The sequence below is a fragment of the Carassius auratus genome, chromosome 13 (genome assembly GCF_003368295.1).
Source record: "Carassius auratus strain Wakin chromosome 13, ASM336829v1, whole genome shotgun sequence".
In the NCBI taxonomy this organism is placed as follows: Eukaryota; Metazoa; Chordata; class Actinopteri; order Cypriniformes; family Cyprinidae; genus Carassius; species Carassius auratus.
The window spans coordinates 16,285,259-16,297,454 of NC_039255.1; the positions used below are offsets into that span (position 1 = coordinate 16,285,259).

The 12,196-nt window shown below is 37.9% G+C and overlaps 2 protein-coding genes across 5 annotated transcripts; both read right to left on the reverse strand.

The window, feature by feature from the left end:
- Positions 1-634: 634 nt before the first annotated feature.
- LOC113112865 (SPRY domain-containing SOCS box protein 4-like) lies at positions 635-8,229 on the reverse strand. Of its 2 annotated transcripts, XM_026278783.1 has the most exons (5): positions 8,012-8,229; positions 5,463-5,532; positions 5,231-5,249; positions 2,504-3,350; positions 635-1,446 (listed from the first exon to the last, which is right to left on the reverse strand). In XM_026278783.1, exons 4-5 carry the CDS (start codon positions 3,219-3,221, stop codon positions 1,319-1,321), a joined length of 846 nt encoding a protein of 281 aa, XP_026134568.1. In that variant the 5' UTR covers positions 3,222-3,350; positions 5,231-5,249; positions 5,463-5,532; positions 8,012-8,229; the 3' UTR covers positions 635-1,318. The 2 variants fall into 2 exon arrangements, with proteins under 2 accessions (XP_026134568.1, XP_026134567.1); XM_026278782.1 differs by lacking the exon at positions 5,231-5,249 and having other exon boundaries at positions 8,012-8,227.
- A 716-nt stretch (positions 8,230-8,945) lies between these two features.
- LOC113112862 (zinc finger protein 501-like) lies at positions 8,946-11,822 on the reverse strand. Of its 3 annotated transcripts, none has more exons than XM_026278780.1 (3): positions 11,642-11,822; positions 10,759-10,947; positions 8,946-10,477 (listed from the first exon to the last, which is right to left on the reverse strand). In XM_026278780.1, the coding sequence occupies exons 2-3, from the start codon at positions 10,853-10,855 to the stop codon at positions 9,435-9,437; spliced, it is 1,140 nt and encodes a 379-aa protein (XP_026134565.1). In that variant the 5' UTR covers positions 10,856-10,947; positions 11,642-11,822; the 3' UTR covers positions 8,946-9,434. The 3 variants fall into 3 exon arrangements, with proteins under 3 accessions (XP_026134565.1, XP_026134562.1, XP_026134564.1); XM_026278777.1 differs by having other exon boundaries at positions 11,482-11,822; XM_026278779.1 differs by having other exon boundaries at positions 11,711-11,820.
- Between the last annotated feature and the right edge of the window lie 374 nt (positions 11,823-12,196).

The following is a 12,196-nucleotide window of genomic DNA, read 5'->3' on the forward strand; positions in this document are numbered from 1 at the left end:
CGCAAATCATTTGACTCAGTTCGGAGCGGGTTCGCGAATTATTTGAGTCAGTTCGGGAGTTCAAAGCGGGTTCGCGAATCATTTGAGTCAGTTTGGGGATCGCGAATCATTTGAATCATTTCGGGAGTTCGGAGCGGGTTCGCGAATCATTTGAGTCAGTTTGGGGATCGCGAATCATTTGAATCAGTTCGGGAGTTCGTAGCGGGATCGATAATCATTTGAGTCAGTTTGGGGATCGCGAATCATTTGAGTCAGTTCGGGAGTTCGGAGCGGGTTCGCGAATCATTTGAGTCAGTTTGGGGATGGCGAATCATTTGAATCATTTCGGGAGTTCAAAGCGGGTTCGCGAATGATTTGAGTCAGTTTGGGGATCGCGAATCATTTGAATCAGTTCGGGAGTTCGGAGCGGCTTCGCGGATCATTTGAATCAATTCAACAGTTCGGAGCTGCAATAACCTTTAATTCGTTGCTGCCAACTGGGGTGGCAGCAGGGGTGGCAAGGCTTTCTTTAAGGATGGCATTTGCCACCCTATGCCACCCCAGTAGATTCGCCCCTGATCACATCAGAATCAGAGTCAAACATTTGATTTTAAAAGCAAGTGAGACTACAAAAATAAAAGAGAAGCGGACAGCGTTTGGCTTTGGAGTTTTATTTTTATTCACATTTCAAAGGTCACAAATGAACAAAGTCGTGTCTGCCATCTTGCGGGTGTCTGTTTGATCCCTGAAAAAGACAAGCATCCATTTCATATAAAAAAATCTAATCTGCAAAAATCTGCTTTACCGTTTCAAAGTTGCGTTTATACGCTAAAAATATCTGACAACTGATTTAATCAGCTTCCTCATGAACACAAACGAAAACAAATTCATAATAAACAAACTGAAAAATTGTAAAACATCTCAGGCACTTGTGTATTAGTTAAAAACCGGCCAAAGAATAAGAACCTGTTTTGTGGAATTAAATGTATTAGTCTAATATAACTATTTTGGATTTATGTCAAGAAGGTCCACTAGGTCCTTACTAGTGTTTAGATAAAATTTGAAATAAAATGCAAAAATCATCAGCTCTTAAGAAATTATTTCCATGGAAGACAATAATTTGAGTAATTCTCACACACAAATACAGACATCTCATTCTCATTAATCATCTCATAATCATGTATAAAACCAGATACTTGTCATGGGGTGTACGTCCCTACGACACTTAATTAATGTCTGTGCACAGCACAAAGCCTCTACAGCACCGCAGATCATTTCTGAGCACGCTTTCAGTGAACGAAGGTGATTTTTTTTGGCTGTGTGTGTTTGTTTGTGTCTCTCATTGGTACTGCAGGTAGTTCTTGAGCATCTGAGGCAGTGGCAGAGACTGGATGTGATGGATTCGGTGGCGTCCCAGAGCCTGTCGTGCTGCCCTCCTGCACAGCTCCATCAGAGGCAGGGGTTCAGCTGCGGGACACAGCAGAGATCAGTAAGGGTTAAGGGTCAAAGACCTCCAGCGATCATGTGAAAACACTCATTAGGACTTCAAAGTCCAGCACTGATGCTAGATAAGCTGAATGATTCATGACGTTGCAAAAGAATGGTTCAACATCCAGTTTAACATCCATTTAATCTACAACTTACTTTTTAAATATAGTGTTGAAAATGATGACAAAGCATTGTGAGACATTTAAAAACTGACTTTAAACACAACCTGTTGAAAGTTTGGGGTCAGTGTAATTATTATTATTATTACTTTTATTGAGGATGGATGCATTACAATTATCAAAAGTGACAGTTAAGTATGTTATAGTGTTACAAAAGGTTTCTATTTCACATAAATGCTCTTCGTTTGCACTAAACATTTTTTGAACATTGAAGAAAATTCAAATAGAATATTTACCACAGTAATTTTAAATTGTATTAATATTTCATAATTATACAGTTTTGGTGAGCATGAGAGACTCAAAAACAACCCCAAACATTTCAACAGTAGTGTAAACTGGCTTTAAAAAAGAAAGCAAGAAAGAAATGTGATGTTAGTGAAAAGATGAAAAATTGAATTTATAAAATAGGTGTGACTTGCATATCCAACTATATTTGAATCAACTGTAAGTAGGCTTTTTGGGGAAGAAACTAAATGAATAAAATGCTACTAAATGTAGGATATGGCCCCTTTAAACGTTTCTGTAAATTCCCGGGTTGGTGTTGCAACCATGTAAAACCCCTATTAAACTGCCTTTTCAGAGAAGTCTGGAAATGTGGCATTGTGCCAGCAATATGGGAATAATTTCATAGGTGCATCTAAAAACTGCTTTTACAGAAAAGCATTAGAAAAACATGTTTTTCCCAGTTAGTGTGAGTGGTTGCGCAATTAATCACATGAAGCAAAAGCGAAGCTATGAAAAGATCTCTAAAGAGCTGGACTGAAATTGTCATGCACTCAAGCACATGGATAGTGTTGACAGAAAACATGAGAAAAGGAGGAAAACCAGAAACAGCAGAACCTGAGAAAGACACGTACGTTCTAATCCGTTGACGTAGGTCATGGTGACCTCACAGTGACCCCACACGGCGCTGACGATCGGGTACAGCCGCTTCCCTTTCAGCCCGCGAAACGCCACGCCCAGGTAGTTCCCGTCGGCACAGAATCCCAGTGTTCCCTCGTCCATGTCCAGAACCACCAGAAACTCTTCAGGCACCGAGAACTTCCCTTCGTCCTCCTTGTCATCGATAAACTCCGGATACCGCGGCGCAGGGCCGGTCCGGCTCTTGCTGTCGTGGTAAAGGTGACCTCGTCCCAAATCCCAACCCCAGGCTTCGTGGTCGCTGCCAACTAGGGCAGAGTATCCGACGGCTCGCAAGGGAGCGGAAGAAGTCGCGACCCCGACTACAGCATGTGTGCCACGCTGCCGTACGGGCCAGCGCAAAGTCCAAGCGTGCAAACCGCGGGTAAATCCGACTTTTCCCCGCACACAGTCCGTGCTTTGGGCCACCGGGTGGCGGTGGAACGTGAGCCGGTCGTCGTCTTTAATGAAGAGGTTGAGCGAGCGGTCGTCTGGGTTCCAGGCGTGCTGAAGCTGGATTTCCGGTCCTGCCGGCGGCATGTCCAACAGCAGCTCCAGACGGGCGGGTAACGGGACGCCGTGGCTACGGAGTGACGTGAACACCGGCGGATACACCAGCTCGCTCGATTCCGGCTCATCCGTGGATTTTACCACACCTGACACCCTCTGCCCCATCACGGCCAGGCCACGGGCATCAACAACCACAGCCGGGGTTACCTCATGAGCAGGACAGACCGGTGAGTGGCAGCCAATCAGAAGAGACGACACGATCCCATGTGCAAGAAGAAGTCCAGAGCGGAGTCACTGTAGAGTAAAATAAAAGAGAGTAATGAAGCTTGTTATGACTTTTAAAGACACAGTGTGTTGTTATATATTGCTGCACTTCAAACTAAATCAAACAAATCGCAGACCAAGTGTCTCAATTTGAGTACACTTGTGCCGCATTTCCATCGAAATTATCCGGAATAATTGTAGCAGGAACTTGTTTGCCCCAGACATTTCTGCATTTCACCGCGGTCTAAAGTACCGGGAAGATTAGGCAAATAGTCTGGTGACGTAGGTCTGCACGCGTTTCTTAGTTCTAAGTACGCAAATTTTGGTGGCTGAAATCAAATCCTGCGTGAACTCAACCAGTCAGCATGCTCAGTGCCCAAGTCCCGCCCCCGAAAGTTCAGGAACTTTGAAAGAGTACTATCTCGACAGCAGGGACTTTCTGAGGGGCATTATATTTACTCTGTACTTTATTTAGTTCCTGCGGTGGAAACACACCAAGTACCAGCCATAAGTCCCTACTTCCTGGGTAAAGGCCCTAACATGGCTTTGGACTCTCCCTTCAACTCTCACGGACAAAGACATCATGATTTCTGACATGTCAATAAACAACATGGAGGAAGGGCTTATTTTTTGCTGAAAGAAGCACAAAATTTGAATAAGATACTAATAATTTTAAACTTCTTTTGAACGCAGTGTTTTTCAAATATTCACTATGGTTCAAAAGCAGTTAATGCTTTTTGAGAGAAGTTTATTTTGCTCACCAAGGCTGTATTTATTTGATCTAAAACACTAAAAACTGTGATATTGTGAATACTATTACAATTTAAAATACCCGTTTATTGTAATACATTTAAAAATAATTTATTTATGTGATGCAAAGCTGAATTTTCAGCATCATTACTCCAGTTTTCACTGTCACATGATACTTCAGGAATCATTCTGATATGCTGATTTGATGCATTTATTTTCTCCAGAAGAGGAGTCACATGTGTCACATCCTTCACTTATTCCAGCTAGTTCTGTTACTGAACAGAGATCCCAGGAGCCAAACCCTTCTCAGGAAATGAGCTCGACTGGTCTAAACCAAACAAACACTCTCACACAAGTAATAACAAACCAAGGCAGAGATAAAAATGAGGAAAATTTATATTTCTATCACCATCAATGTTAAATCTCACCCAAAATGTGAAAATGCAGCAACAAAACATGGATGTTTATAGACTAAGTGGTAGTGTAGAGAAAAGATGAGATGTCATTGCAAGGGAAGGGAAGTTAGGCTAATGATTTCACTTGAAGATTATGAAAGGGCATGAAAAAAAAAAGTTTATTATATTGCAGTGTTTATTATAATGCAAAAACCAGTATTGCAATTTTACAGATTTTTTAAAATCTTTTTTTTATTTTTAAATATCTTTTCTATTTTTAAATACTACTACTACTCCTAAAAATTATTATTTTATTTTATAATAATTTATTTTATTTATTATTAATATTGTTGTTGTGATATTAGCCTTTAAATAATATTTTAATAGTTTAATAAATAACTTTAATAAATGCACTACTAATATTAACAATACATTATTATTGTTACTATTATATAATTATGTTGGATTATAAATTATAATAAAATCTTTGGTCAATCCTAAAAAAAAAGCACAGCAAAAATAAATTAATTCCATCAGTTAGAAAAGTAACAGCACACCTCTTATCAACCAGACTCATTAGTTGAGGAATCATTCATGTCTGGAGCACAAATAGTGCGGCCTGTGTTACACACTTAAGTTCAGTACGAAGTTCTAGTGGTTTGTTTAGACCATCAACTATGAGCTTGTATAGTAATGAAAGAAGAAGATTGTGAGATTTTATCCACACAATCTACACAAGACACGTAGAACAAAGTCTGGTCTTACCCTCCATGCCTTGCAGCTTCTGTGTCAGCATACAGCAGGAGAAAAGGGAGAAAATGAAAGAAATGAAAAGGGGTAAAGCAGTTCAGAGTGGAGTGATTCCAGAGCAACTCTCCTCCCTCAACAAGCACCAAACACACGCCTGGCTTCTCTCTCTCTCTCGACTCCCTCATGACGATGGTGTTTCACTGGAATAAACTGTGGTGTGAGTGTGAATAACTGAGCAAACACTCACCTTTCAGATCACTGCAGGACTGAAGGAGGATCCTCGTCTGCCTAGACGACTGTTATTAAACCTCAAACTCCTGCGCAGAGAGAAAGAAGAGTTCTGTTAGGAGAACGGCTACCTGTGCTCAACCAGAACCAGGAAGCCACAATTTCATCAGTCAACACACACACATACATAAACTTTCTCTCAGGCAGAAAAATCTTTTTTTTCTTTTTTAACTAAATACATAAATGTATGTAGACCCAGATTTGAGTTCGGCCTTGGTAATGGACAATCCCATTCCTTTTTTTTTTATTTTATTTTATTTTTTTATTATTTATTCCAAAACATACAAAAATATGAAGATGAAAGATTCCACACTTATCCAAATTCAACCAAAAAGGCTTATAACATCTATTCCTCAGGTCACAAACATATGCAAAAAAACAAACAAACAAAAATAAAAAGAGCAAATGTGCATAACATTTCCAGGTATTAACCCTTACTTTGTGCCAAGTTTATTCCATAAATAATAATAAATTATTTTACTTTAATTTATCTCTGTACCAAAAACAAGATGGAATGCAATAAAATAAACTCTAGCAGCATTTAAAAAGTAAGGTAAAATAAAAAGCCATTGAGTCATTAATAACAAAAAAAAAAAAAACATCTTAAGCTGCAGAACGTTTTAGAAGTGAATTTACTGTGCATTAGGGATGCACGATTTATCAAAATTAAACCAAAATTGTAATATGGCCGTGTTTAATTAAATAAATGTGTGACATGTTTCAAAATGCACAGCAGTAAAAAAACAAAAACAAAACAAAAACAAAACACTGATGGTTTAACATGTGAATGAGAGGAAACTAAGACAGTATTGGAATTTTACAGCTGTAATGCAAAATAATATTATTTTTAGTATTTTCTTCCTAAACCCTTTTTTTTATTTTACAGTAACATTACAACAGTAATATTTCTTTCTGTTTTAATAATAATAATAATTATTATTATAATACTTAACATTTAATACTACTATTATTATTAGCCATTGATTTATTATTACAAACTTTTGACCAAATTGCACAGAAAATGTTATACTTGATACTTTAAACTTGCATAAATAAATAGACAATAAAACAAATACATTTTCCCTTAGTCGTGCCACCTTATTTTTGTACAGCATCAATCTTTGGCAAAATTGTCAGTACTAATAAGTTCTTTAGGGGTTAAAACTTCATGCACCACATGTGGTCAGTGACTCCACAGGAGTGACTTTAACAACCAGTCGCAATAAAGTTTAAAGGTCAGGCAGAGTTCAACATCAAGGCTCCTGAAGAATAAGTCGAGATGTTGTGTTTTGTTTCTGTGACAACCTCATCCTCAGTTTGACCTCGATGCAGAAAACATCTTTACATGACCCATAAAAAAAGATGAAAATTGAATGAGTTCAAAGAAAGAGGAAGAGGAAACCGTAGCTACTGAGACTTCCTGCTTTCCTCTCTCGTTCTGAGCATACTCAGAGAAGTGATTTGAGCTTGACCTCAGCTGATAAACAGCAGCTAAGAAAATGAACAGTGGCCTCTAGATGAGGCGATTCAGTCAAGAAGACAGCCAAAACTTTAGATGAAAGCAGATGTCTGCTGCTTTTTTACTATGAAGATAGAAAGCTACTGTATTTCAACACTTTATTGCACCCATCAGAAAACAGTAAAATAATAATAATAATAAGAAGAAGAAGAATTAAATACAAGCCCCAAATGTTTGAATTAAAAATATATATATTTATTATCACAAATGTCTATCAAAAACATTTCTGGGTTATATTGTTAATTCTGATTGACACGTGTGAGATGTTTATTTGAAAAACTTACCTTTTGATCATTAAAAGTACAGAATATGCTGTTTAAACTGAAACAAACAAATGTACACACCACACACACGTCTCAGAGCTTTTTTGCATAAGGGTTGAGAAAGTTATCCATAATGAATAACGAACATATGCAAATTCAATGGGTAACAGGAAGTGGGCACGATTTTAAAGACAACAGAAGAACAAAAACACACGAGACAAAGGGAATGGAGAGAGCTTTGCAGAAGTGACAGCGGCCTAAACTAGGAAATAACATCATGCAGTGTCTAAATCACCGCTGACATACACAGAAGATTCAATATAAAGGGTTTTAAAGAGACTCCCCCTCACTGTTCACCTCTGATTAGTTCATGCATTTCACAACATTCAGTGTGACCTTTGCACGTTAACAGTGAAAATGACACACAAACCTATTTTCGTAACTGTCTTGACAGTTAACTTTCCCCCCAGAGAATAACCATTCAACTGCATGTTCACGTTACTGAACACAAAACATTTCTGTGCAAGCGAAACAATGAGTTTTAAAGGTGCATGATGCCACAAAGGTTGTGCCGGAACACTGTCAACATAATTCGTGTAAAACATGGTGCAGAATCAAATTGCACAATCGCAATACGACCCAATGCGGTCTTGCGGTTTCAACTGCTTTGAAACAATGTAAAGCACAAACACAAACAAACCAGCCACGCGCTGCTACTCTACTTACTCTCGCGATAACTCCTCGAAGCTCCGGCGCGGACAAAAACGCTCGCCGAGATTTACACTTTTGCACTGTGTGTAAACGTATGTCACGCCGTTAATTTCTATAAAACAAACTTTGAAGCTGAAAACTAACGCGTCTGTGTTTTCTCGGTTGCATCCGGCGGGGAGGAGCGGAGCGCGCGGCGCAGATGGCTTTTGTTCCGAGAGCTAGCTGGCGCGTGACATCATGCGAGGCCAGCGTGAGCTGATTGGCCACGTCGATGGGAGGGCGGAGTTCTGTGGTGGCAAATCTCTGAATCATTTGAACCGAATGATTCATTCACACGCAAAATGATTCAAAACACTCGAAACACACCAGACTGTCAAAAATCATGTAAATACAACAAAAACTCAGCTCTAATCAATTAAATGTAAAATATTAGATTAGATACCACCAAATGAGAAGGATCTGTAAAATGTGTGTTCTTTTATTAGTATGTAGCGCTTGTTTCGTGTTATTAGTAATGGAATGGCATTACAAATAAGCCTAAGCAACAAAACTGGCCCTATATTTCAGTTTTTTTATAGTCACGTGATTAACAAACATTTAAAATACTATTGCTACAGTATTACTTTTACATTTCAACATTACTTGAATGAGTAGTTCACTTCCAGAATTAAAATTAAGTCATCATTTGATGGGCACCATTGACTTCCATGGTATTATTTTTTTCATCAACTGTTCAGATACCATCTTCTTTTGTGTTCAACAGAAGAAAGAAACTCATACAGGTTTGGAACACGTGGAAAGGAAGTGATCTATTCCTTTAATATCACACATAATCAGAGTTGTTGTCAATGCAATAATAATTATATTTCTGCTATTATACAGAGCCTATAGATAACTTCCATCTAGCAGAGTTAAGTTTTTAAAAAGTTTTAAAAAAATACATGTATGATTCAAGTGATTCAAAACTTTTATTGTCCCCCAACATAACAGAATAAAAATCTTCACAATTATTGTGTTATAAAGCTTACATTTATTCATTTAGCAGACGCTTTTAAGCAAAGCGACTTACAAATGAGGAATAAAAGAAGCGATTCATCATAAAAAAGGCAATCTAAAAAGAAAGATTTTACAGGAATTAAAGTTTACTGTAACTAACACATTAACTTTATCTGAATCACACATTATTTAATTAAAACACAGGATCTCACAGTGCCACAGAATAATGCTTACACTGTATGTGGCCACAACACTCATACTTTATTGACTTTCCTATGTTTATTCTTCAGTGTCACCTGTTTCGTTGCCAGTTGCTGTGTTTTGATTTTCTTTATGTTGTTTTGCACCACCCTCAATTTTAATTGCATGCAGAAACAATGCAATTACTTTAAGATCTAAATGTATAAATATGTGTCATTTCTACAAAGCACCAGGAAACGAACTAAGTGGATAGACTTGGTGGAAAATGCTTTTTCATATGATTAACTACAGAGTTTGGATGTCTGAACTTCTCTCCACACTGAGTACAGCTGTACGGCTTCTCTCCCGTATGAATTCGTTCGTGTGATTTCTGTTGTGAAGACAGAGTGAAGGTCTTGTCGCAATACGTGCACTTGTACGGTTTTTCTCCAGTATGAATTTTTTGGTGGCATTTCAGTTGGGCGAGTGTAGTAAAGCCCTTCCCACACTCACTACACAGGTAATCTTTCTCACCAGTGTGGATTTTCTGGTGCCGTTGGCAACAGACCAACGCTGAAAAGCTCTTCCCACAGTAAGGACACACATAAGGCCGCTCATTTGAATGGATTTTCAGGTGTGTTTTCAGATTTGAGGATGCATGAAACTCTTTGCCACACTGATCACAGATGAATGGCTCTAGTCCAGAGTGAACACGCATGTGATCATTGAGAAAATTTGAATATTTGAAACTCTCTCCACACTGATTGCATTGGTACGGCTTCTCTCCAGTGTGAACTCGCTCGTGTGATTTCAGGTTTCCACGTTGAGCGAAGCTCTTGTCACAATATGAGCACTTATAAGGTTTTTCTCCAGTGTGAACTACTTGATGCTGTTTCAGCTGGCCAGCTGTAGTAAAGCTGTTTCCACACTCACAACACACGTGATCTCTCACTTCATCGTGTATTTTCTGATGCTGTTTACAACAGTCCAGTCGAGAGAAACTCTTTCCACACACAGAACACGCGTAAGGCTTCTCATCCGAATGAACTTTCAGGTGAAGATTTAGATTTGATAAAGAAATATACTTTTTACCACACTGATCACAGTTAAACGGCTTTTCTGCAGAGTGGCACCACAGATGATTCTTGAGACCTGATTTATATTTGAAACTCTTTCCACAATGTGAGCAAATGTGCTGCTGCTTGTTGGATTTTCTTTTTCGAGTTTTGAAGTTGCGATGTTCCTCCTCCTCCTCCTCCTCCTCCTCGCTTAGTTCTTGTCTTTGCTCTTTCACTTCCATCCGATCTGAAATAAACATACTTAATAGTTCATTTTTAACTTAATCAGTTTAAGTGAACATGATTTAAGAACAGAAAGCAACAATATATGCCAAAAATGGCCAAAGGTTAGTTCTGTCATTTGCTTGATAATACGATCAAAATGTGGCTGACAGCTGCAATGCAAGGTTATAATGCATTTTCTGTTTCATTTATCATTCATATATTGCTTATTTTTTCACTAGCATTAAATCTGGTGAACTGAAGCTTTATCTTAATGTTTCTCAGCAGTCAATAATAAAGACCAACCTGTTTCTTCCTCAGTTTCTTCATCATAATTGTTTCGGGATGTTTGTGGATCACTCATGTCATCAATCTCCACTTCAACCAACTCGGTCTTTGCCATAGTGTGTCACAGATGAGCAGTTTCTCTTCTTAGAGGATGATGGGACTATTGCTAACCTTCATTGGTTTTCTGTTGTGAAATGTGTACCAGAGCTGCCAAATGAAAAAATAATTCATACTGAATTACGTCAATTACACTTAATTTAAGTGAATGTGTGTTTTCAGACAAATAGTGTATGTTAATATAGTTATATGTCAGTAAAACATAAAAAAAACTTTTTTTTGACCAAAACATTTTTATGTAACCAAGGATTTTATATTCTTAAAAGAATCTACAAACTAATCAGAAATCTATTATATAAAACAGAGATTTACATGTAACGTTACATTAAATTATGTTTTAGCAGACAGGAAGATAAAAAATGCATCACTGATTCAATAATATTCGTGGTGTACAAGACCTATTAAAAACGAATCTAAAAAACAATCTTAAGCAGAGGTTAAATTATGAAAAGAAAATTATTTTCTAGAGATCCACTCTACACAAAATATGAACAGACTGAATGGAAGTTGATCAAAATGAATGATGATTCGATGTAGAATGCAATGTAATGTTAGCTAACGTTACTCTATAATAGTTCACATATGGACAATGTACATTAGCGCAACACAAAGATCAATGCTTACATTAGAAAAGAAACACGGTTTTTAATAACATTAAGCCTTGGAATGAAATCTTGATCACACAGAGCTACACACTCACTCATAGAGCCTGTAAAAACAACTCGCTGTCAACACAATAGACTATAACTAATAACAAACCGGGACATATAATGCGTTTCATTACATTCGTATTTGAACTCTGGATTAGGTTATTGTCCGTAATCTCTGTAAATCGGTTTTAAATCTCACATACGTCGAAAATATTCCATATTAGCCCTTCTTTCAAGATGGTTTAAATGCTCAATTTTAGCTTTAGCAGGGTTGCCAGGTGTGCGAAACAAAACCAGCCCAAGGATCCCATCAGTGCATCAGTTTGAAAGATCGACTGTAAAACAGCGGACTTGGCAACCCTCTCCTCTGAGCATCCGGTTTGTTCTTTAGGACAAACTCGAAAACGCAATTCTGACACCTATTGGAAATTTCTGTTAACACACATACACATGCTGTATAAAAGATTGAATCTTATTAAAATTACACTGTTTTATAGGACATCACAGCTAGCTACTGCAAGTCAGCAGATTTTAGTAACCCACCCACTTTATTTCACACTTCAAAACCTAGTTATTGTGTGTAGCTTATTTACAGTATGTGTGTATGTACCAAGAGCTCCTTAAAAACCACAACAAATTCCTTGTGGGTTTGCACACACTTGGAGAATAAAGATAATTCTGATTCTGAC

Excerpts from the sequence above, each read along its gene's own strand:
- LOC113112865 (XM_026278783.1), bottom strand. The coding sequence starts at position 3,221 with ATGGGGCAGAGGGTGTCAGGTGTGGTAAAATCCACGGATGAGCCGGAA. Across the intron at positions 1,447-2,503 it reads CTACGTCAACGGATTAGAAC|CTGAACCCCTGCCTCTGATG; the intron begins GTACGTGTCTTT and ends TGTGTCCCGCAG.
- LOC113112862 (XM_026278780.1), bottom strand. The coding sequence starts at position 10,855 with ATGGCAAAGACCGAGTTGGTTGAAGTGGAGATTGATGACATGAGTGAT. Across the intron at positions 10,478-10,758 it reads AGAAACTGAGGAAGAAACAG|ATCGGATGGAAGTGAAAGAG; the intron begins GTTGGTCTTTAT and ends TGTTTATTTCAG.